We start from the raw sequence: 25,628 nt of genomic DNA, 5'->3' as shown, positions 1-25,628 counted from the left end.
GTCTGGTATTTGTGCTGTGGAGTGACTTATGTTCACATCCACTTAAGAGAAATGTTTAAAGAAATTCCAATAGCTCTTTAGAATAATTAAATTACCTTCACAAAGCACTGCCTTTTTGCTACTTTGTTTCATTGTGATCCTGAGCAGTGAGTGGAGGGGTGAAAACACAGATGTTATATCCCTTTTTTTTAAAATTTGTCCTCTGCATTTTGTTTGTGACATTAAGTCTTACATGTGTGTGCTGCTGCTCTCCCCCAGGTAAAATGTACAGCTGCATATATGAATTTAGTAGGTTCAACTGCACATTGTCCTTTTGATGATCTGGAATCCATCTCCTAAGCATTTTCTTCTGAACTACATGCACAAATCTACCTGCCAAACTGCTAAATACTTCTAGAGGTTTGCATAACATGGTTTTGAATTACTTTAAATGGTTTTGTTCCATGTTTGTGTTATAACAATTTGATGCTACTGAATTAGCAACTAAGGAACAATCTATAGAAACACAAGCAAGTGTGGATTTTAACAGGAGAATTGAAATAAATTGGACCTGAATATTTGGACAGAAAACCTTAGTATATTTACTGTGGCAGCACTGTATTGGGCTCTAGGGCAGCCTTTCAGAAGAGGTTTTGGAAGTCAAGTAACCCAAATCATTTAAAGTAGATTAGAAAAGTGAGAAGACTTCTTGTATTTTAAGAGTAAAATATAGTTTTTTGTCTGTTTGATCAGAGCAAACAGTATGTTTAAAACTGTTGGAATTATTAAGATGTATGGTCTGTGTATTTAAATTACACATAGTTGACCCTTCTTCTTTGGTTTGCGCAACAGCAGGAGGAAACAGATGATTTGTTTCAGAGTATGTACATTCCACATACACAGTCTGGGCTAAGGCACATGCTACTACTATTTTTTGTGTGGTTTTGCTTTCTTTTTTTCCCTTTCTTGCACTACACTTCTGATTTTTCCAGTCTATGCTTTTCAGTTAGGGGAATTTCGGAGTCATTAAATAATCTCCCTTTGATCTCACAGTGTCTTTAACTCAGCTGACACTCCCCAGTAACCCAGGTTAGCTCTGGCAGGCTCTGTAGGGATGAGCTTTAAAGTGCTATTGAAATAACTCCTGTGTCCTGAAAACCTTGGGTACACCTCCACCCCCTCTTTCCCTGCTGCTGCTGAGGACCGATTCTGTCAGCTTTTTTGAGGGATGTGGTGGAAAAAGCAGCAAATGAGCCCCACAGTGACAAGCTGCAGCCATCCTCTAGTGCAAGCAGATGCAGTAGCAATAACCACTGCAATAAAGCAGTGTGCACTTAGGTCAGACCTCATCTGGAGCCTGGCAGTGATTCCACACATCCATGATGCTTTCAGTGTTCTGTTGCTTTCAGGTGGATGGGAAGGGTCTTATGTGTTTTTAAGCTGAACAACTTGTTTGAACTGGGCTAATCACCAGGAGATTCAACCCCCACTTCTCTGCAGGATTTTCCTGCCATCTGTAGGAGGAGAAGGCAGGCATTAAGAAGGGAAGTTGTTTCAGCCTCTAATAGTGTTATGAAGACTCTCAGAAGTTCTGGTAGGGTAGAGTGTGTAATGGCTGGCAATTTCTAGTGCAGTGTAAAATCTGTGGTTGCAATGTGGAGGTTGACAGGCACAGATGGAGACTGATGTAGACTCTTGGGTGTTTTGAGGAAGGAACAGCAATTCTGTGAGAATTATTAATATTAGTGTGTAGCACTCAGCTTGGAGCATTGGTCCAAGCAAAGTGCTGGAAAGAAGCATCTTGACATTTCAGTGGCTTCTTGACATTTCAGTGGCTTCAGAGTGGGGAAAACTGATTCAGTTATTGCAATTGATTTTCTAACTGTGAGTATTTAATACCAATGATGAAGGGATATTATTATTCCTGCTATAATATCTTCCCAGTTCTGTTTTCTGTGAGGTATTTTCTGGGCCCTGCTCACTGGTGAGACAAAATGTAAGAGTCATTCCATGTAAAAATGATACAGTGTCCTGTAAAATCAAAATTACGTTTGAGAAAGAGGTATCCATCTCTAATAAACAGAATAAGGAGAAAAGATACAGACAGAAAAAGACAGGTTTATCTTTTGTATAAGATCAACAGAACAGATTTAGAAAATGTGAAACAGAATAACTTTATTTGGGACTGAGCTTCTCTAAAGAGGTCTTTGTATTCCTATAAACAGAAATAAGCTCCTGATAGGTGCTTAAATTTAGTGCTTGTTTTCCTGCTCTTTAGCTCAGCCAAACCTAGGTGTCTATCCATAGCAAAGCCTGCTTTATTTTCTATGGAATGAGAGAAAGATCAATCTACATGTGCAGTGTGTGTGTACTACTGCGTATGAGAATGAATTCTTGTGGTGAGATGGCAATGAGCATGATACCCACCTAAGGTTTTACATTTTAAATGTCAATGATAAAGTGGGAATAAGGGTTTACTGATGTGGACATTTACTTAACTGTACAGTTAGAACAAAACTAACAAAGTTACAGTGGTTTCTTTTTCCCTTGCTTATGTTGTAGCAAAAGGCATTTCTGATTAGCAGCTTTTTTTTTTTTTTTTTGTCTAGAAGCTGACTTCCTTTTCAGGCTTTCCTGTGGTTTTCCACAGGGAAATATCAGCCAGCTGAATTTCTGGTGGTAAATTTGTAGTGTCATTTGAGCTTGGGACTCAAAGTGACCAACTTGCCTCCCTTAAGAGTTGTGCTGCTATGCCAGTTTCTCCTTCTTCTCCATGTTTCATAATCATCACAAGCTTTATCTTGAGCTGTGTCAGAAAGCAGAGGTCGTTATTTGAATCAGGATGTTCCTGGTTCAAAATAGAAGCGTACTATTTATATCATAACATGTTTACCATCTGACAGCTTCCTATGCTCTCACAGGAATGAATTAAAGACATTGGTTTAGTTCCTGTTGCAGTTATCTGTATCACTGAAGTTGCTTTTCAGATGAGTACCTCAGCAGGAACAACAAGGATTGACTGCTGCTTGTTTCTCAGCCAGCCTTCTTCTCTCCAGCAGCTGAATCCCACGTTTGCTGAAGTTGATTTCAAGTTTTCATTGTTTTCAGAGGATATAGTGTCAAATTGCAGGATGATTCTTACAGCCAAGAACTGAGGCAGTGTTTTATTTTAGTTACTTACTTGACCTCATAAGCCTTGCTGTTGGTTAGTGTCTTTCTATACTTTATGCTTCCAAGTCTCTCACCTCCTTTTAGATTTGGTCTCTGAAGTACATAAGCTGAATGTAACTGGCTTTGCAGGCTGGGTTTTGTTTGCTTCTTTGCATGAATTCCCTCCACAAACAGTGATTAGCAATGATCCTTTCTTATTTGTGTCTACAGGAAAATGCCACTCCCAGAAAAGGTTGAAGAGACATAAATTACCCATTTGCTGTTCTACCAAAAATATGGATAGATTTAATTTACACCAGAAACTGTGACTGGAAAGTGAACCTACTTCTGAGAGTCCTCTTTGTTTCCTTTCTAATTTCACTGCAGATTTTTGGTTTGTTTTTCAAGCTCTGCATAAGTATTCACCGTGGGTTTCCTTCCCTGTTATTACCTGCCAGCCCACTGATCAGGCACCAGGGTTGCTGTCTCGCTAAGTTTGTGTATTGTGTTGGATCCAGAAATCAAATATGTGAAAATGAATGTAATACACTTTTGAGTGTTGTGATGTTCAGTGGGCAGACGTACATCATGAAGACCTTTCTTGTCTACAATTTGTTATGAAGATGAATCATTCTTTGGAGAAAGGTTATAGTCATGTTGTAAATCACATTCTCAAACTGAAAAAAAAAAAAAGATCCAGCAGTGATAAATAAGTACCATCTGGAATCTGAAGTATATAATTGTATTATGATTTCTCATCCACATAAAATAAGCCCTTGAGAATGTTTAAGTTGAAGGCACAGTCACGGAGATACCCAAATTTGTTAACTTCTTCAAGTACTGAAGTGAAATGCATTAAAACAGTATGTTCCATGTGAGGTGGAAAGACTCCTAGAGACAAGATTATGGAATTCCTTGCAGCACAGCTGTATGGGAGTAGGTATTTGGAGAAGCTGTGTAGTAAATTTTACCTTGTTTAAAAAACAATAGGGGTCACTTTAATTATTTGACAGATAATAATGAATTGTCATCAAAAAAAGCCCCCAAATGCCTTTTGTGATTTAATTTTGGTCAGTGTATCTCCAAGGTGAAGCAGTGGATGCAGATGAGTTGTGTCTGAATTTGTCTAGCTTTGAGAAATATGCACTGCTGGAAATTAGTCTTTTCTCTGACTTGAAGAAAGAAACAGGGATTTCTGAGAAAAGATCTGGGAAGAAAACAAGAGAAGAAAGACAGCTAAGAAATGGGAAAGCAGTGAAGAAAGCAAAGTGCCTTTTGAAATAACTACTCTGAATCAACATCACATACATTTCTGCTACTGCCAGCTGCCCACTCATTTTCTCTTTTAATAGAAAGAATCATCATGGTTCTAAAACAACGAGTGTAGGGAGCCATGGGTTTTCTTAGGAAGTGAGTTTCCTGTCTTAGTGGTTTTGTGCTTGCAAGACTGACTTGGTAATGGATTTGATCTCTTTATGGTGTATATAACATATCAAAATGGTATAAGCAGCACTTTGTTTTTCCAAAGACACTCCTCCAATGCAGAAGCAAAACTTCAGGAATAGCTTTGTTTCCTTTCTGAATGCTTCAGTAATAAAACTTCGTTCTTTGCAAACTCTTTTACTGGTATTCATTTAGTCTCGAAATGCTTTGGTGAGGGAGGCATTAATGTAATGTATGTTTTGTAGACATAGATCTGGAACACCAGATAGGACAGTAAGTGATTTATCCCATGTCTCTCAACAAGCTCTTGGAGTACAAACTTGGGTAGAACCTTAACAAACCTGGCCCTGGGTCCTGTGCTCCTTGCTCAAAGCCACACTGTCTGCCAGCTGAGCTGTGTCTAGGGACAGACACACAGGAGACTTGTAAGACTTGCAGAGCTGATTTGTTCTCTGAAAAACTACCTAGGTGACTAAAATCAAAGAGATGTTTGTTTTACTGACTTCTTTCTGTTCCTTTCCTTTTAGCTGGTGCTGCCAGAGTACTCCATCCACAGTCTTTTCTGCATAATGTTTTTATGTGCTCAGGAGTGGCTCACACTGGGGTTAAATGTTCCTTTGCTTTTTTATCACTTCTGGAGGTAAGCCCTTCTTTTATATGCTGACTGCTTGTTAGCCTTGCTTGTCTGCTCAGCACACATGCAGGTTGTGTGAACAATGAAGGACAGTGATAGGAGTGTAGATGAGCTTCACTTGCCTAGAGGCTCTTGCCTATAAGCTGCTGAAACTTGTATTTCCAGAGAAAAAGGAAATTTTTTCATGATTTAGAATGGCTAAGGAAAACATATGATAATACAATGTAGCTCTCAGTTACTTGGATGAATATTCTGAAGGGTGTCAGGATGCACTCATCACAAGTGAAAACATGGAAGTGAAATAGGCTGGAATCTGAATGTGGAACTTGGTGAGGCTCTAAATACTTCACAGATGGGGAGTTGCAAGACAGTTCATATCTGAAAGAGCTTGGACCTCTTCATTCAGCCCTAGCAAGGAAACCTTTCCATTGTAGTTGTGAAATAGACTGGGAAGCTTGACAGATTTTTGTCTCATCTTCTTTGGCAGCTTTTTGGTTTTTTGGGTTTTTTTCAGTGTAAAGTTGTTTCTTTCTGTACAGTAGGGATTTTCTGTTCTGCAAGAGAATCTTCTTTTAGAGAATTGTGGAGTAGGGATTGGAGTAAGTGAAGAGCTGTTTCTTTACACTCCCCATATGAAGGATGGGGAGTGTTCCCACTCTGGACCTCTGAATTGTGTTTATATTCACCGAGGGGCTTCCAGAGTTGATCATGTAAGACTTGCTGTTGTTTTCCAGACAGGCAGTGCAGCTGCTGCTGCTGCATCTCCCTCTGCATTCTAGTGGAGGATCAGCCTTCTGTTGCTTCTGAAAATAACTAAAAGACATCAGTTTTTGTGGTTGTCAGTCTGTAGACTTCGCTAGTTTCGCATTTTCACAATGTTTGTAAAAGCACAGATGATTTTTGTCTGTCAGGGTCTCTTTGTGTTACAAAGGTACATATGGTAGCAGAAGAATAATTCTGTAAAGAAGTCAAAATCATCATCTCAAGCAGGAATTAAAAAGCAGTAGCTTTTTAACTTTTTTTTTTTTTCTGCAAAAGCTCGGTCGTAATGCAGTCATATGATAAAGTGTATTATTCAGGAATTAGAGTGCCAGTATAGCTCTTAGAAAGCTAAATGTAATGAAGCTACAAGTGCTTTTCTCCCTATTGTTCTGCTGCAATAAAAATGATAATGTTTTGTGCTGCTCTTTTGCTAAGGGTTAACAGCCCTTAGTGTGACAATGACACCCATTAAAAATTTTCTAAAAACAATTTATTTTTTTTTTCCCAAGAGGAAAATGGTTAGATTCTGAGTAATGATGTCAACCTTTGGAGAAAACTTTTGGTTCTTTTTTTTTTTTCTGTGATTGCTCATATGCTTTGCTAGAAATACTCCATAATTATTCCTGCTTTAACCACAGGCAGGTTTGGGTTCGTTGTGTAAAGTTCTGCACAGAACCATGGGAAGACACTAATATCTTCATCCAAATAAAGAGAATTAAGCAAGATTCCACCTGTGGTTCTCCATAAAAGAACTTGCAATCTTATTAGAGGTTGTAAGTGGATGTGACTAACACTGGAAGGGAAAAAGGCAAAGTAATTTTGAGAACCTCTCCTTTCAAAGTTTGCTGCTGGTCACTTGCTTGGTGTTTTTAAATCTTCCTGTCTATCTGTATATCCATCTGTAAGCAATCAGCAATCTTCTGCTTCCTTTGTCAAAGCAGCAGAAATAACAATATTTCCTGTGATTTGTGCTGATCTTAGAGCAGTTAATTAACTTTGTTGAGGACTTTTTGGGTTTGCTTTTGCTTTTTACTGCAAACTGACTGAGACAAAAGCTCCTTTGCCAAAGAAGTTCTTCTGTCACAATTTTCTCAAACACTCAGCCATTGCTGAGAATAGCTAGAAATTTGTCTTATTTTGTAAGAAAAAAATATTTAAGAAATATTTAAGAAAAATTTTTAAGAAAAATATTTGGATGATAAATTCTTAAGCAGTGCCACATGTAGAAAATATTGGTGAGCCACTTCTTATATTACTCCATATTGGCTTTTTTCCTTCTCAGAGTTGGAGGAACTTAGCTACCAGTTGGTTGGGACTGTCACCTTTCATCATGTCTGAAATCAGTTGTGTAGGTGCAATAAAAGCCCTGTAATCCTTCCTCTTCTCTGTGATCACAAACCACCATATATTGTCACTCACAATGCATAAGTTATGAGTGGATAAGCCAGAAATAACTCTGTAGGAAGTTCAAATGTTTTGAACTGAAGAATTAATAGAACACAGAAAATCCACATTCATTAATTGCTTGGTTCTGTAAGAAAGGAATGCTTAGACTGGCATCCTGATTTTTACAATGTCTGGAAATAGAGACTTGGGAAAGAAAGGGGAATTCCTGCTGTATTGTGGAAGATGGTAGTCAGGTGTGTATCTGCACATAGTGAATACAGATTACTACAGAGTCATTCCAGGTGTCTTCTCTGGCTCTTTCAGGTATTTTCGTTGCCCAGCAGATAGCTCAGAGCTGGCCTATGATCCACCTGCAGTGATGAACGCAGATACCTTGAGTTACTGCCAGAAAGAGGCCTGGTGTAAGCTGGCCTTCTACCTCCTTTCCTTCTTCTACTATCTCTACTGGTAAGTCTGGCCATTTCACTAAGAGAACAGTAGCTGCTTTTCATTTCACTTGTGGAATTACAGTTAGGAATGACTGGAATCCATTGGACAATTTCCTTAGTCTCATAAAAGGTTGCTTCTGCTGTTGATTCGGGGAAGCACTCCCACTGACTGCTGGCACTTCAGTACAGAATATTTAGTGTTTACCTAAGGCCTGAGGCAGGCCCCAGCACCAACCAAAGGAAATAACTTTTGCTTCTCTGATCTTTTAGGATGGTAAAATAGTGAATGTTGTGCTAATGGCATTACATCAAATACAAAGCTTTAATTCCTTATAATTCAAGAGGATCATAAGAAAAATACTATACCTTTGGTATAGTAATACTCAAGATGATAAATAAATGGGTAGGTAGATGTTGGGTGGGAACATGGGATGCACCATGCCCCTAGTCATTCCTACAGTCTCCCTTTCATGACAGGACAAATCCTGTGCATGATCCAAACCCCTAATTAAAGTACATACATGGAGATATGCACACCAATGGGGCATTGTCCCCCTGGCCCTTGCAGCTGTCACATGTCCTCAGTGCACAGTCACAAATGCCCAGTGTAAAAATACATGAGGATCATTTGCCAGGATCCCAGTGTAATCACACCATAAAAACTACTGGACAACGACCTCTAACACACTTTAAATGGAGGTGATGTTTTAGCTGTCTTTCTTCTACTCCTTCCTCCATGATGTATTTGCATAGAATTGCCTCTTCAAGCCAGTCTTGCATGTAGTCATCCCTCTGCAAGGCTGGTTTGTGTGCTGGTGGAAGAAAAGTGTGTTTTTCTCCTCTGATTACTGGTGTCTGACCTGTTCTGCTGTTCACCTCTCTTGAGGAGTCACTGCTGCACATTGTTGTTTCTCAATATTCCTTTTAAATGCTATTGAGGTTTGTGGGAAAAAAGCATTTTTTAACTCCACGTTTTTGTGTTGGGATCAAAGTCAGCTCAGGAGTGTGGTGTAGCATTTCTCCTGAGACTTTACTGCTGTGCAGATTCCTCTGAGCCCTTCAATCTAAAACATGGCCACCATCCAAAATCCACTGCCTGGTGCTAGATAAAATAGTATAAATTACAGACATTTTTTCAATGCTTTCCTGGGTATTGGCAGAATTAGAATTGCAACAAAATGGAGCTGTGGCAATATATACTGTTTTTCTCTGCTTTTCAGAGTTGCATTTAGTATGTATGGATTCAGTCCAGCCGGTGGCTGCATTTTATGTTTCTTCTAGTGCACAAAGTTTTTTTCCAAAGGAATCAAAACAATGCAGTTTTATGGAAAACCTTGCCTGCCCTGCCGAGAGTTGCTGGTTGAAGTTTTAAAGATCAAACACACTAAAGCAAAATGGTTTTGTTTCTTTGCTGTTCAAATCCAGACATCAGACTGAGCTTTAAAAAGCTCAAACACAGCTTGTGGTGCAGTAGGATGTCGATAATGAATTTGTTATTTCTTGAGTGCCTTTTGATACCCATCTTGAATACACCGTAATTAAGATGCTTTAGAGAGATAGAAGGAATGCAAAGGAAAGCACAGGTCATTACAGTCAGACCTGAGGAACAGACAGCAAAGGGTTATAAAAATCAAAGTGCTCGGCATGCTTCAAAGGGATACTTTCATATTGTGTCTTTCTTTTACATTCAGCATGATCTACACTCTGGTGAGCTCTTAACTGAAAGATCATCACTAAGGACTGAAAACAACAAAGGCTGGAGGTGCAAGGACGAGTGAACCAAGGGATGCATGATTAAAAAAAGCAAAGAGGAAAACTTTGAACCCAAGCAGTAAATACAGTACATGAAAGAGACATCCAGCAAAGAGAAGCAGAATACCATGGGAAAATGGCTGAGTTAATTCTGTTTGTCTCCTGTTTCTCAATGTATTGCAGCAAATGATTTTCAAAACCCAAGCAAACAGGAAAAATTGCTACAACGTGGGCCAAATTATACAACTATTCACCTTTCCAGGGATAACACTGCTTGGTTTAGTGGATTCATTAAAACTCTAATGCCTGAAGTCCCTGCTGTCTTCCAGGAAGCAACATTTCTTTTCTTAAGGACTATTCTGGACTGAGGAAGCACAGGACAAGATGATCTTACACAGAAAGAAGAGCTGTACAACATTCTGAAAACAAGCAGTGAGTGGACTTTGGATGAGATGTGTGACTGTCCTGCAGGGCTATTCTGGTGACACTAGTCAAACAGGGATGTCGAATCTCATGGAACTGCTTCCGTGGTTTTGGTTCATTGGGTTGGTTTTTTTTTTGCAACCAAAACAACAATAACAAAAGAATTTGCAGTTTCAGTGTTCTGTATTCTAACTATATGCTATTCCTGCAGGTGAACATCCAGTATATTTCTGTACTTCATTTGTGATGCGCCACCACCATACAGTGAGATGTAGAAATACATTGGGTTTAACCTAATCAGGCCAAGCACTTATCAGAATAGTGTTCCTCTGACTGAAAAAAAACCAAACCAGGTAAAAGCTGCATATATTTAAAGAGGATTGTAGAACATAGCTATTATATTCTTCACAATGCTGGATAGTGAATACTGGACCAGCTAATTGTGGTCTGTAATTCTGTTTTGCAGTTTTACTTCTGCTGTAAAATTTAAGCTGGAACAAATACACAAAATGTCTTTGTCTTGTATGAGGTTCCTATTGAAAGATGTTCAGTTTTTTATAATTTAAAGGTTTTAAAATTTTGTCATAGAATTCGTATTCGAATTCATTTATATGGGCTGTATATCTTTATACATATATATATATATACATACAAATACATATCTATATAAATACTTGCAATCTATTTGCATTTTAGGTCCATCTGTTTGACAGGTCAAAGGCATCAAGTGTCCAGAACTGCTGCTAAATATATTTCATTGCTGATCCAGGTGAAGCCAGACTCATTCCCTCAAAGTCACTGGTGCTGTGGGTAGTAGCAAGGCTGTAAACTCCAGACTAACACCAGAGCCTTCGCAGACACTGCTTAGCTCTTGCATTGGGAATGAGCTGGAAAGGTGGGTTTCTGCCAGAGATTGGCAGAGAACAGTGTGGAGAGGCCCATCTGTCCCCTGGCTTGTTCACAGCTGGTCCTGTTGGCACGAGCTCACTGATCACCACCTTTGGTCTGGCTATTGAGAGCCAGTAGACTGATCCTGTACCAAGCTCTGAGGTGCTTTTGGGCTGGGCACAGCAGTTCAGCTGGAGAGATGCAGTCTCACAATGGCTGCTGAGTCATCCCATGTTCCCTGTGGAGCTGGAGTTACTGTGTGCCTGCAGTGCCAGGACTCACTCTGGTTTGGTCTGTGCAAAGTAACAAAATTAAATCCTGTTAACCAGCAAAGCACAGTGGCTGCATGCTAACTCTGCTCCTGGACCACACCAGCTCCCAAATCCTGCCTGGGCATTGCTTGGAATGGGGCTAGCTGGCCTTTGCAAGCATTATTCTGGGATCATTCTAACAATATTTATATGAAGTTGTCCCAAGGGCTGACATTCTTTAATTTACAGTAGTTTTATTCTTTAATTTTCGGTAGTTTTTATTGGATGCATTTTATCTTCATACCATGTAGTATTGTAGTATACCCAGTTTTAGAACATAAGGCTGCCAAATCCTTATGGATGTTGGGAAGCTGATTTGGACTCTGATGGTTCATAGATCTGGCTTGCACCCACCACAGAGGTGGCTGAACTGCTTTTGAAATCATACTGACCCTGCTGGCAATACAGATATGTTCTCTTGGAGTGAGCCTGAGCTAAGGAGCTTCACTGCATCATTACAGAGCTAACTGATGAAGCTCTGCTGCAGTGGAATAATTAATGCACAACCCATGAAAAGCTGATGATTGTAACTGAATTTCTTCTCTGCATCCTAACAGCAGTATAAGAACTAAATTCACAGGAACAAGTCACAGTGAATAACTTCTAGATGTCTAGCTACCTCATAAAACTTCCATCTCTGAGCTCTGAGGAGGTGATTGAATCTTTCCATGCATCTCCTAGGATTTCATAGGAGATGAAAAGAAATTACTTCAGGTTCCCTATATTCCAAATACATGCTTTCAAGTCAATTTCATTGAAAGGCTTGGAATTTTGTGAGGTTGGATGGGTGAAAGTATGATGGCTTCTTGCCTGAAAACTCACAATTTTCAAATCCTGAGGTTCAGGGATGAGCTGGACTGGTAAGAGGTCAATTATTTGCCTTCGGGGCTGAGTAGAAGCTCTGTGAGTTTTTGTGACTGGCATTGACCTGTAATTCTTGACTTTGCACAAAAAGCAGTTGTTTATGTGGGTCTTCCAAATGTAACCTCAGGGTACTTGAAGGACTGGAGTGGATATGCTTGGTTATTTGAAAGAGGTTCTCTATTTCAAACAACTTCATCAATACACTTACCAAACTCCACTGGAAAACAGAACACTACTGCTTTGAGTGAGTGTTTCCAGGATTTCACTGCTCTGGTACTTGAATTTTTAATTTTTTTTTAATTTTTGCATTTCCAGAATAAATTTATTCTTAGATAATTTATTCCACTTGGTTTTGAGCCAACATTAGCCTAAGTACACTTTCTCTCATGCTGCTTAAGATTTCAATATATAGACAAAGAAGTCCTTTTCACCCTCCATTCTGTTAAAAGTGAGCTGTCTCATGTCCTCCCATAGAAAACTCTATTCTTCATGTCTTCTTTAAAGGGTTTCTCTGTTGTCTTTCCAGTCAAATTAATCTTTCTTAAGAGTGGATAATCACAGCTGTTCAGAGTATTCTGGAGAGTATCTTACTCTAATTAGTCCTTGCTGTGAGTGGACAATGAAAGCTAACAGTCTCAGTTCTTTCCAATAATACTTATTCAAAAAAGTAATCACACAGCTCTCAATAGCATTTTGTTTCTCTTTGATACAAATCTTAAAGCTGATGGAAAAGCTGATTAATATTACGTTCCCTTTCATTGAATTTAGTATGCAGAGCCAGGAGTTGGACTTGATGATGCTTGTGAGTCATTTCTAGCTCAGGAGATTCTGTGATTCTGCTTTAACCAAAGCAAGGGAAGAATAGAAAAGAATCTTTGGTCACAAGGACGTGTCTTCCCTATGTCACACTTTTGAGGGAGAAATAATCTATGCTATCCTTTTTGTCTCCAGTTCCTCCTTGTTGGTTAGTGAAGGCTGAAGATTTCCTCTGCAAGCCTTCTTTCTTCCTGTCTCTTTTCCCAGAAGGCTGAATGTCATTGTTTAGGAGCGGAGTTTTCTTCTCTCATAGAGAGAAGAATATTCTGGGATTTATCTGATGGTACAGATAAATCCCAGAAGACACAAGAAAACACATCATCACCCTTTGCCCCTTCAGGAGAAGGTGTGAAATGAGCACGTTCTTAAATGAGTATTCATTTTCCTCAGCTGCACTATCTGTGAAGTGAAAGAGGTGATACTTGCCTTGTGAGCTCTTCCCATACATGTTGTACTCTTTTTTTTTCTTTTTCCAGTAACTGTTGAATCTGCTTAAAAGAAAAAGGTAAGAGGTGGAAAAAATGGGAGAGGATGAAACCTGGATGAGCTGCTTACCCAAAGAGGCATCTACACAGTGTGCTGGCCTTTAGCTGCCTGTTCCTGGAAGGGATGAAAGGCAAGGTCTCCTATTTATAGTCAGGTAATTGCAGTGATGCTGAATAAAATTGTTGCTGCTCTGACTGTTTCAGTTTCAAGAACAGCAAATCAGTGCTGATCGCAGAATGCTTCGCCTACAAATAATTAACTGTACTTAAGCTGTCAGAAATGTTTTTCCATCTGCTTCCTTGAGCCATATTCTTCCTTTTGCACTAAGCCCCTCAAAGAGAAAGAAAAAGTTCTTCAGCCTACACCTTACAGAAACTGCTCTGAGGTTGTTATGATCTGGCAATGCTGTTGGGGTCATGAGTAATTCTATATTGCTAGCGAGGGTATTAGCAATCCATTGCTTTTCATTTCTCCATTCCAACTCCACACAGGTATTTTTGCCAAAAAAAAATTGAAAAATCACAGCACATGATCCAAAATCCTTGAATTTACTGGAGGTAATTTGTTGTTTCCTCTATGTGGGGAATAGGTTCACACTGGAAAGTCTCTAGACTTTTGTTGGCAGGATCCTTTAGATCTTGGTACCACATCCATTAAACTGAATTATGCTAATGGAAAAGGAACCTGCATTTTTGAGGGATAAGGGTAAAATGTTAATGCTCTTGCTAAGCTACCACAGAAAGTTATACCAACTTGGTGAAAATCTCGCTACATGGAAGTTGGTGGAAATCACACCTTCAGTTTCATGTGAGCCCCACTTAACATTGCACAATTTCTACCAAAAGGCTGGTGGAAGTTATAAACAGAAAAAACCCCAAACAAATACAATAAATTTAGTTAATCAAGAATGTTATTGGGTGTTAGATAAAGCTTGAGTTGCTACAAATAGAACAGGAGATGACAAAGTGAAAAAAACCTGAGAGTTGAGGTTTTTATTCTTTGGGAAGCAACAAATACTAGGCTGCCATCCATGCTCTGCTGAACTTTACATTGGTGATCTCAGTCCAGATTCCTGCTCTGGTGAGTTTTTCCATCATCCATTGCTCATGAACACATTGTTCTGATTTATTTTTGTTCTGCTCAGTAATGCAGTTGCAGGTGGGAAGAAGGGAAAATTCTCCCATGAAATACAATATTCCCCTTATTTTCTCACAGAAAATGTGAACATGCTGTAACAAAATTCTGATGATGTGTTTCAGTGGTACACCTCAACCAAAGAATGAGGTTCTTTGCTGCGGACAATATTCTGATGCAATTTAATAAACCACAGGTCTAGAAATATTTTTTAGTGCTTGCACACGTGAAGTAGTTATTTTATTACCTCTAATTGCTGGCCAACTTCCCATATAAGAGAAAATATGCTTCTGTGGCCCAACTCCATGACTCTCTGTGAAGTCAAACTCTCAGTAAAACTGAGGAATGTAAAGTGCTTTTTAATTTTTTTTTCCTAATAATGAAACCTCATATTTGAGTACTATGTCATGGCAACAGAATAAAGCATTAAAAGCCAAAATATCTTGTTTAGTCTAAATCTCAAAGAGATGCTGCTCCTTTTTTCCTATAAATTATCCCTAATACCACCAGTCTCCTGACAGACCTGAAGAAATTTGCCTGTTCCACTGTTCAGACAGTTTCAGTCTTTTTAAACAGATTTGCAGCCACTGATCATCAGTGTGAAACACTGACTGGAAAAAACAACTTTTACAGAGCACCCCAAGATTTATGGAGACATTTTAAATAACACAGAAGTAATCCAGTCTTATGGAATGGCTCTCACCTGTGCATAGTAATGTAAAGAACCAAGCACTTCATAGTACAAGTAAAATAGAGTACTAGTCTTGTAGAACAAGCAAAGCAGGATTTCTCTCAGTGTTCTCTGAACTCTTGGGAGATGGAGGCATTTCTCTCTCTGAGTAGTGCCTGCTACTGCACAGCTGAAATTGGGAATTACACATCTAGATGGTATTATAATTCTAAATAATGAATACTTTTTCTCATGGAGGAAACAATGGAATTCAGTGGAATTAGTCAAAATGCATTTGTTCTACTGCCAGCAAGATGGGTTCCTGACCTGGGCTGGTGCTGTGCCTCAGGGCCTACTGACAAACTGAAGTGTGCTACAGCCTCTGAATAAGTGTGCTGTAATTTGATGCTGCCAGAAAGCACTAAAATGTAAAGAATAGTGATCAAAACTGCTCCCCATTTCAGTATTTTGAACCCTCCTGATTCGTTTTGGCTTTACCCATTTATCCTCTATCATACACTAGATCCTGTTTTCATGCATCTTTTCAGTGCTGCATTTAAAGCAAGCCCAGTGCAAGCTCAGACTAAAACAGTGGCACTGGTTCTAATCCAAATCCTTCATCTGATGTGGACATTTATTTGAGAATAAAATTATTCTAGTTCAGATGTAACTAGGTACAAATGGAAATTAGCTATTTTGATAGACATCCTTTCCTCCTGGAAAATGAATAAAACCTCATTCATACAGGAGTTTGATGTTTAAAGGTGCAACAGCACAAATTTGTTATTGGCCTAGATCAGCAGCACAGAAGTTGCCTCAAACTGGCAAAGGATGATAAATTTTTGTAGGCTGCAGAGCAGCAGATCTGTGTTCAAGGCGGGGAACATGTCCCATTTACAGGCTCTGGTGTAGCCTTCCATGGTGTGGAGTTGTGCAGGTTGCTGGGGGCATTTGGCCTGTTTTAACCCTTGTTTCATCCACTACAGATTATATCACCCTTGAATTTTGCCACCTAACATTTTGGCTCTAGATCCTGGAGTTCAGCCCTGAAGCAGGCTTTTTTTAAAACATATTGATACATGTTTATATTGTCTAAGACATTGCATGAGATGAACTCTAAAGGAATATAAAGTGGGTTTTATATCCCCTTTATTGTCTGTTTATAGGCTTTTAAATACTTCAGGATTTAATTATGTGCTCCTTGATATGCACATACCCACATAGGCCATCTAAAAGCTGAATAAATTCATGTCTGTTAATATAATGAACAAAGGAAGTGCTCCTCTGTTATCGTTGTGTTTTATCTGCCACGTAAAGCAGGTCCAAACAGTAACATCACTGATGGGGTTACACTAAACAAGAAAAGGAAGCTGTATTTCTAACATGTTAATTTAGAATACATTTTTGACAGGGCTGCTGCAGGTTCAGAATTGCTGCTGTGGGGTCATTGTAAGCCATGCCACCTCAGGTCATTTGAGAGCCTTTTCTCATGGGATGTCAAAGATATTCCCTGAATGTGCTCCTTCTCTGACTCCTTGGCCTTGAAAACCAAGATGCAGTTAGCAAGGTCTCTGCAGGAGAAAACAAGAGCTGATCAGTCCTGCCTGTCACCCAGAGCACTGCCACAATCCCAGCAGCATGCAATGCTTTGGCTTTGAATGTCTGTGGAGGAATCTGTTGTATTTTCTAGTATGTGTTTGCCTTATGAGAGCAGTCAGTGCCCCTTTATGTTAATTATTAAATAAGATTGTTAAGTTGTATTGGAAAATGTGACTCATTCTTTCAAAACCTGTTGCCTTTAAGTAGAAGCGGTATTTATCCTCCAAAAGCTTCCTGAAGTGCTAGTGGCAGCAGCAGAATTTTAATGTACCCTCTCTCATTCATCATTTGAAGTCTACAACAACAAGCAATGAATCTTTGATGAACCTTGTCATGCTTCCTTTGGATTGTAATAGCAGTTTTATAAGCTTCAAAGAAGTTCAGAAGTAATTTGCTATGACTGTATCTACTTTTTTTTTTAATCTATGAGCACTCAGCCCAGCACTGATACATCACCAGATTAGAAAGTCTTGTCCCTGTGGTTCTGGTGTAAATGAAAACCTATGTAACATATATTACAAGTATATTTTCCAGAGAAATCCCAATAAAAGCTGCCAGACCACAGAGATCCCTCTAAATATATATATATAATACATCTACTGATAGTATCTAGAGACAATCTGGAGCACTGGGAGCAATTATGAATTGATGATGATTCTTTTCATTGGATTGTAGGGCTCTGTTTTCTCTCTGCAGCATGTTTCAACACCCATGAAACACACTTCTATCTCCAGCAGATAAGAGTGCAGATTTTATCAAGAGATAAAGAGTGTGTTCTCAAATGAGGACATTACTTTTGTCATTTCTTGTTTTGTCATCCTGGTTTTGTGCCTTGCTGTGCTAGAGGCTAGAGTCGGAACTACTGAGCACTGAAAGACCTGGAAATTTGTTTACTGTTGAGACAACCTTTGCAGTCACCAGTATTGCTGGCTACAAAAATAACTTGTCCTTTTAAAAGAAGTTTGCTCTGAGACTTTATGACTTGCAGAAACTCTGGATATAGTTTCTCTCCAGAATTAAGGCACATCAGCATGGCTGTTTCAAACCTTTCCAAAAGACAAAACAACCGATCCACAGAAGATTCCTGGCGCTCTGCAAAGCCCAAACGGAGCAGAGCTGCTTTGCCACGTCCTTGCCAATGACTGAGGGCAATGTGCTCTTTGTTGGACTCCATCCTGCCTTGCTGATTCTGGCTGCTGGAATGGTTCCCAATGGGGAACTGCTGGCCAGGCTGAGATCAGCTCTGCCAGTTCGAGCTGTGTTTCTACAGTGGTTCACTTCAGCAGTATATCAAAGGGATAGAGCAATATTGGAGAGGTGCAGAAAAATATACATGTTGTTTAGTGGGTTTCTGCTGGTTGGTGTGAGGCTACAGACTCCTTAAATCCTCTCAGGGCAGGCAGATATTTCTCAGTTCTACCCAAATACGAATGTTTCAGTTTCAGTCACTGATAACTTAAGACTTTATGTGCAGAGGTGAATATATCGGGGAAACTTCTTCATCAGTAGTGGGTGAAAGAGGTGACTAAATGATACCAAATGATACTGGGAGTGTTATGTTCTCTTCTAAGCCTGACTTTGAGTCTGCAGTTTCTCCAGAATGTTCAGAAAACTCTCACAGGTCGGTCTTTGTAATCTGGCTATGAGATTGGCAAGACAGAAGATCCTGATGTATCACCTTTACAATATTCATTATCAAATTCTGTGATGAATAGCATCTTTTGTTAGTGAGCAATACCAGAATTCTGTGTGCTTCTACACCTATTTTTTATGCCTCATCTCTCTTTCTGTGATGCCATAGCTGCTTATATTTTTAGCTGGGGTGATATGAGCAACATTTTCGTATTCTCTGTTATTCATTGTTCTACTTCACATGCAACTGTGTGTGGTTTTCTTTTTTTAATGTTTGAATTGCAGCTGTCATACAGGAGTCTTCCCTGAGCTCTCCAACTCTGACAGCCAGTTGGGCAGATACCCAGCTGGGCAGATTGAACTGAGATTGGTCCAGTTGGACCAATTCCTTACTTGGATTTGGAATCCAAAACAGCTACTTTTAAAACTGAAATACCTCGCAATTTCTGCTCTGGCCTCTGATTCTGCAGAAGCAGACAAGTACACCCCCAAATGGAAATGTTGCTCATCCCAATTCCTCAAGCCAGGAGATGCAGATTTGGGAGTGGGAAAGGGAGAGGAGGAACACAGAAGTGGATGAAGAAAATTAACCTTGAAGGGAAGCAGGACAGCATGACAAAAGCAAAACATCTGTTCTTCTCAAACAGCCAGTTCTGTTCCTCCAATCTGAGGAGGCTGCTTTGTTTTAATAATCAATGTTATGGGTAGGTGGTCATTTTAACAGGCCCACCAAACCTTTTTTGGGGTAGAATTTTTGTGTCATTGCTGCAAATGTGAGAAGCAGATGAGCTATTGTACGCTGACACAAGCTCAGTGTGTGATGATGGCCAACTGGCCTAAAATTTCTACACTGCTGTTATTTCATCCCTGCCATGGAGATTAAAATAAAGTGTCTCGACACCACATTGTCAGGTTCATCTATAGCTTGTAAAAGAATTTGAATGCATCAAGTGTGGCACATTTCACTAGTAAAAAAAAAATCCTTTTCTAATGAAGAGAGGCAACATGTTTTAATAATTCAAATACTTCACAGGGGAGCCTCGGTTTATTTCTGATTACCCTAGTGACTTATTGTCAATGAGGCATCACTTCATTTTTAAGGACACTGATTTCCCCCTCTCTCCAAATTTGGTTGAGTGTTGAAACATCCTGCTTTGTAATGCATAAGGAAATTTCCAGATGGAGAATACCAGAGAGGAAAGCACATTATCACAGCTCAGAAGTGCTGCATACCCTTCAGAGGATTTTGAATGGTTAACAAATTGCATGTCTTCTTATGAAAACTGCCTTGGCAGCAGAAGTCTTAAAAATGGCACTGTGAAAATGATGGCATTGTTTTTAATAAATTGCAAGTCCTTATTTGCATAATAGCCCAGCAAGTTCATCTGCTCAGATCCTGCTTGCAAGAAAACCAGTGTATTTTGTTGGTGTTCTGAGCAGTTCACAGACACCAGGGTTGTGCCACAGGGCATAGAAGTTTTCCAGGTCTGAGTGCAGGATGGCTCCCAGGGTTATGACACTTGGCTGGCTGTTCTCAGAGTTACCTCATTTTATTCACATTCATCAAGCAAAGGGGGAGACAAAGACTCTCTGTAAAACAGTGCTCCTGTAATTTGGGTTGGGGAAATCAATTCCCTGGAGCATCTGAGGATGAAAACTCACGTAACCAATATTGGTGCCTGACAAGTGATCAGTCATCTCAATTACCAAAGTGCACTTTTTGCTCTCAGCAGCACAGCAGGTTGAGTTCTGACTTACAGAAACAATTTCTTATAGTGGATCAAAAACCCATTAATTTTCATTTGGAGTATTTAATTTATTAGACAAGTTAGGCTTGTGCAGTGGTATAGCAATTCCATTATATTTCTAGCTAAAAAAATTGCAGTTAAAAACAAAAAACCCTTGACATACTGGCTATTTATTATGCTATCAGAAAGATTGGCTTAACTCTTGACAAGTCCATAAGGAGATGTTCTAGTTCTGTTCTCTGAATTTTGAACTGCAGCTCCCAAGGTGGGACTCGGTGATTCTCACCAGGGATGTGCTAAAGCATGAATTTCCAGAGCTCTTTAAAACCCTAGGGTAAAGAACATAATTGAGTTAAAGTTGATTTGGTTTGGATTTCGTTTATTGTAGGAATTGCAAATCCCTTCCTATCTCCATAGCAGCAAATATTTCAAAGGCAATATATCTATAAACTTTTACTATCTTGTCTTGTTCTCTGAAACAGTTGTAAGAGTGGAATTACTCTTAATTGTCTACATTAAATTTACTGTCTGAGCACAGGCTGTGATGGATCCCAAACAACTCAACTTTATATCTCTGTTCTCAGACAAAACAATTTTGGTTTCACAATGAGATCGAACACTTCATTGGGTTATTTGTAATTTGAGAATATTCTGCCTAGGTCCTAATTTGGCTTTCTTGTTTCCAAGTTCCTTCCAGTCATTTGAAGATGGAAAAGTTTTTAAACACTTGCTAGAGACAAGAGGTAAAAAATAAGAAACAAATGTTAATTTCTGTTTATACATTTAAAAGATATGCTGTTCTTGAAAATGTTTTTCTCTACTTTTCTCTGTTGCTTTGGTGGTATCTTGGGGAAAATACGACGGGACATCTTCACATAGAAATTAATTGATGATTAGCCTGATGTAGCCAGAGGACAGTTTCACTTCCCTGCTGTTTTTATTGCCTCTAAGAAGCTTGGGAAGGGCAAAAGGAAGAAGCTGTACTGCTAAAACCACTGAAAAATGGGAAAAAAGGTAAAAAACACACGCGCACAAAAGAACCTCAAGCACAAAAAAGCTAAAAATGCTCTGATAAACCTGATAAAACATGCTAAAACCCACTAAAACATCAAAAATTGCTTGAAACGCCAGAACCCACCATGCGCTGTACTTGACTTCATAGAATCTCAGGGCCTTCCAGCTGGTGTTGGTGTTGTACCAGAGATGGGACACACAGGAGCAGTGCTGGTCTCTTCCACATCCCATACTGAGTCTTATTCCTGCTTCATGATGGAAACTCAAGAAGTCAGAGGGGTGAAGGACAAACTCTGGACTTCAAAATATGCCCTTCCAACTTCTTTAAAAATTCCACCTTACTGCTGAGACATTTGCTGCCTGCTTGAGGACTGTGATGATCCAGGTTCTTCATCCCAAGAAGTGCTGACATTTGGCACACTGGGCATTGAACAGCAGGTAGTGGAGGAGCTAAACAAAGCCATCAGCTATCCCCTGAGCTATCACTATCAGCTATCCACTAAACACATCAAACATTCTCAGAGAAATTTAAAGAATAATGACACCATTTGCCTAATTACTTGCATAGTTAACTGATTGTTTTGACAGTAAAATCACTTTAATTTAGATGTCTGATCACATAGGACATGATTTTTTTTTTTACCTTTTTTAATTCATCACTTCTTGCTCTGCCACTATTCCATTCTATGTTCCCATGGAGTTTAATCCTCATGTCTCTAAAATATTAAAACCACTTGAGGCACAAGGTCAATGATACCATGCACACAGTGAATACTAATGCAGATGCTGTGCTTCATATTCCAGACTGAGGCTTCCAGGAGAAGGAGGGATCAGGAAACCTTTTAAGTCCTGCACTAACATTGACAGCTTCATTATAATGTAAATCAAATAAGAGGAAACATGTTTAACAAAACATCAGAGTTTGCTGGATTTTTTTTTTTTTATTATTTGGGAAATACCACATACAAAATGGAATTTAAGTTTGTGGTCTATATGCAATGGATGCCTAAATGCAGCTGTACAGTGATGTATACAAGGAGTTAAGTGTTAGATAGAACACTTGTGTGAATGGCAAAATCTGTACACAAACCAACGTGTGCAACAGACTGTGACTTATTTCTTGGCATGTAAAGTTGCCTAAGTGGAATTCAGAGTTGCCTGGCAAGGGTCAGCAGTTGCTGCTTCCAAGAGCTGCTGTCTCACTTATGTATCACCACAACAGCTGGGTAGAACTCATAAATATTTGTTGGGTCTTCATTTTGTCTCACTGAACTAGAAGGACCTGGTGATAAAGGCATTTATTCAACATCTGTGCTATGGAACAGAAGGAAAGAGTAAAGGTGGGGAGAGAAGCGGGCAGGTAATCAGGCAACATTAATTGATGGAAGAGAGGCAAAAATCCACTTGACAATGGAGAAGGACAGACAGATAGCAAGGGGAATTTGAAATGATAAATAAATCTGTTCTGTCTGTCCATTGTATGTTTCTCACTGCTCATCTGAGTTCCAAGAAAACACAATTCCAAGTGGAGACTGGGAAGATTGCAATTATTCAGAGCACAGGAGCGAAATAATCGTGACGAGTGCTGAACTGGAGCTTGCTCATTTCAATTTCTAATCAGACCTGTGCATGGCACAGAATAAATTATAATTATAAGCACTGCAGGAGCTTGTTGCTGTCATGACTGAAGTCTGATCATTCTGTATCTGTTATTTAATTAAATTTGCTTATAAATCCCACATTATGTGACATCAAAGATAAGACCCAAAGTTGTTCTTTTAATCCATCAAAAATGCTAGGCCCAAGCTGCTCCGTCATGCTTTCTTCCCTGGAAAAACCAGCTAGTAACTAAATCTGTTATTTTTTATTGTAACAGCCTGCTCCTTTCAAACTCATTCATGCATTGAAGCCAAGGGCTGGGTATTCCATGGTGACTTAAACTTTGACTTGCTTTTATTAAGTGTAAAGGGTCTGATTAGCTATTTATGGAGGCAATCATACAGCCACTGGTGCAGAGCATCTGAATACCTGCAACAGCACCAATATTATCAGGATTTCCAGCCTTAGGGGGTTGTGTTTCTGATTTCAGGTTTAACAACTCAGAGGCTGTACAGAAATCATGCACCCACAAGCACCTCACAAGTTCTTTCCATGCTTGAGAAAGATCTGTAGATGGAAGTTTGGGGCAGAAGAACAGTTCAGAGAACCAAATGAGGCTCAGCTCTGCCCACTCAGACTTGGACCTCTGGGGGTTTTTTTGACTGTTCTTTTTTCTCGCTTTGTTTTTGTGTTCATTAACTTCAACATAGCCTGAGTTTTCCATAAAGAATTAAAGGGACTCAGCAGTGAAAGTGGTCACTTCTTTGAGGGGTTTGTGCTTCTGTGCATCAGTGTCTACTAGATGCTACCATTTCTAACCTTCCTGAGGAGAAGCCTTAACATTCTAGATTTTCCTTTTGTTAAAAATCCAGAATTATGTCCCTAGAGGCAGTGTTGAGGAAATATTTTTCTTTAAAATAATTAATTTAACTTTTGCATATTATTGTTCTTTTTCCCCAGACTGACTTAGAACTGTTTTATTCTTCTTGCAGTGTGGATATCTTTTTTTCCCCAACACAAAGTGCAAACTATGAACTGATGATGTTTATATGGCTTGATAAAACTCCCTTTTTTCTTTTACCAGCAAAATATATCCTGACACATAAACTAATTGAAATTAGCTTTATATAATGGTCATTTATCATATAAACTATTTCCTAATATTAATCACAGGATGGTTTGTATTGGAATGGACCTTTAAGATGATCCAGTTCCAGCCCCTCTGCCATGGACAGGAGCATTTTTGCTAGACCAGGTTGCTCAGAGCCCCATCTAACCTGGCCTTGACCACTTCCAGGGATGGGGCAGCCACAGCTTCTCTGGGAAACCTGTTTCAGTGCCTCACCTCCCTCACAGCAAAGAATTTCATCCTAATATCTCACCTGAACCTACTTTCTTTCAGTTTAAAAACATTCCCCCTTGTCCTGTTCCTAAGTCCAGGTCTGCAGTTCCTCACTCTGCATTTGGTGCTGTTTGTTATCAAAAACTGTTTGATGGGAAAAGGGCTGATAAGAATTTGTGATGGGCTGTGAGAAATACAGTGGTTTCACAGTGGTCTGGCATATTTTATGGTTTTCATATGATACATTCTCTCTTAAGTACAAAGGGTCCTTTGAGTAAAAATAACCTTTGTTCTTAGAATTCATTAACACAGAGGCTGTCACACCCCTGCTACTGCTCTACGTGTTCACGTTCATAATTTAATTGGCACTGGACTGCACTGAGATATCAATTTCAGTTGGCTAAAACCAATTTATATATGAGATGTGAGTACAGGCCTCTGCATTGTTTTAATTAATGTGGTCTCTGTCTAACTAATATTCATAAAACAAATCATTTGTTATAGCTTGCACTCAACTTCCTTGTTTTTCAAAGAAAAACTTGCTGTTGAACCACTTTAATCATCTTTAATGAAGATTCATTGCATATTTGCAGTAATATATTGTCCTCTTTGTGAGCAAAATCACAATAAAATAAGGTGAGATTTTGGATGAAAAACCTATCATTTTCAATGAATAACAAAGTAAATGACAAAATTAGGTATAATTTCAGTTTAATCACTTTCAGCTTGACCACATCTCCTGTACTCTTCTCCAGTTAGCACTGTGGCTTTGTTAAATGTGTTCAGGTCAGCTTAGAAAATTTACTCTTCTATTTCTAATGCCAGAAAGACCCTCATGCTTTTCCGCTTAACTTAGCCTAGAGGCAGTTTTTCATACCAAATTTTTTCCCCCCAACATAAATTTTCTCATACATTTTGCTTTTTCTGGTGTATGTTACTGGAGGCTGACAAGACTGCCCTTAATTGTTGGAGAAATTTGTACTTGCAGGGTGCTGTGATGCAGCCAGAGCAAAGAATTCCCATATTCCCTGGATTGCAGGGAGATGAGAGCTGTTATTCTGCTGAAGGAGGGGAAGAGGGCAGGTCCTGCTGTGTTTGATATCACGTGTGTGTGTGTTTGTGTGAGGAACAAAGCACTCCCACCTCACAAAGCTGCTCTCCTGCTGGCTCTTGGGAATGGGAATGTGATGCTGCAGAGCACTTTGGTGTATTTTTTTTTGGTCTGGGCAAACTTGCCAGGAAAACAATGCCTTTTGCACTCAGGAACTAGTGATCATTGTAATGAATTGTCTAAAAAGCACAACTACCAAGGAAAGATTTTTCTAGCTCATTTATTTTAAGCATGAACATACACACACACACTGCCCAGATACTCCATGATTAATTAATGTTTTGTGAGTCTGAAGCTCCTTAATTAGACCAACAGTTTGAAACTGCATTCAACAATTTAGGATGTAATTTATATTAGAAATGCCCATAGTAATTATCAAGACTGCAAAGGAGGCGACCCAGACAGGATTTAACTAAAAAATTGTCAGCAAAAGAAA

General features: G+C 39.2%; 1 protein-coding gene across 3 annotated transcripts in view; it reads left to right on the top strand.

The window, feature by feature from the left end:
- The window catches only part of CNIH3 (cornichon family AMPA receptor auxiliary protein 3), a 55,114-nt gene extending 35,833 nt beyond the window's left edge, over positions 1-19,281 (top strand). Inside the window, exons 4-7 of one of the 3 annotated variants that reach the window (XR_010359565.1) lie at positions 5,100-5,212; positions 7,679-7,822; positions 9,495-10,331; positions 13,334-19,281. Coding sequence is in view for 1 of the 3 variants with exons in the window: in XM_064415396.1 (XP_064271466.1) it covers positions 5,100-5,212; positions 7,679-7,822; positions 9,495-9,522 (285 nt within the window). In the remaining 2 variants the exon portion in view is untranslated. Of the gene's footprint in view, positions 1-5,099; positions 5,213-7,678; positions 7,823-9,494 lie in introns of all 3 variants that reach the window. The other 2 variants (XR_010359564.1, XM_064415396.1) reach the window with 2 other exon arrangements.
- The last annotated feature ends 6,347 nt before the right edge of the window (positions 19,282-25,628 follow it).

This window comes from Passer domesticus, chromosome 3 (assembly GCF_036417665.1).
Source record: "Passer domesticus isolate bPasDom1 chromosome 3, bPasDom1.hap1, whole genome shotgun sequence".
NCBI classification, from domain to species: Eukaryota; Metazoa; Chordata; class Aves; order Passeriformes; family Passeridae; genus Passer; species Passer domesticus.
This window is presented reverse-complemented; position numbering and strand designations above follow the sequence as displayed.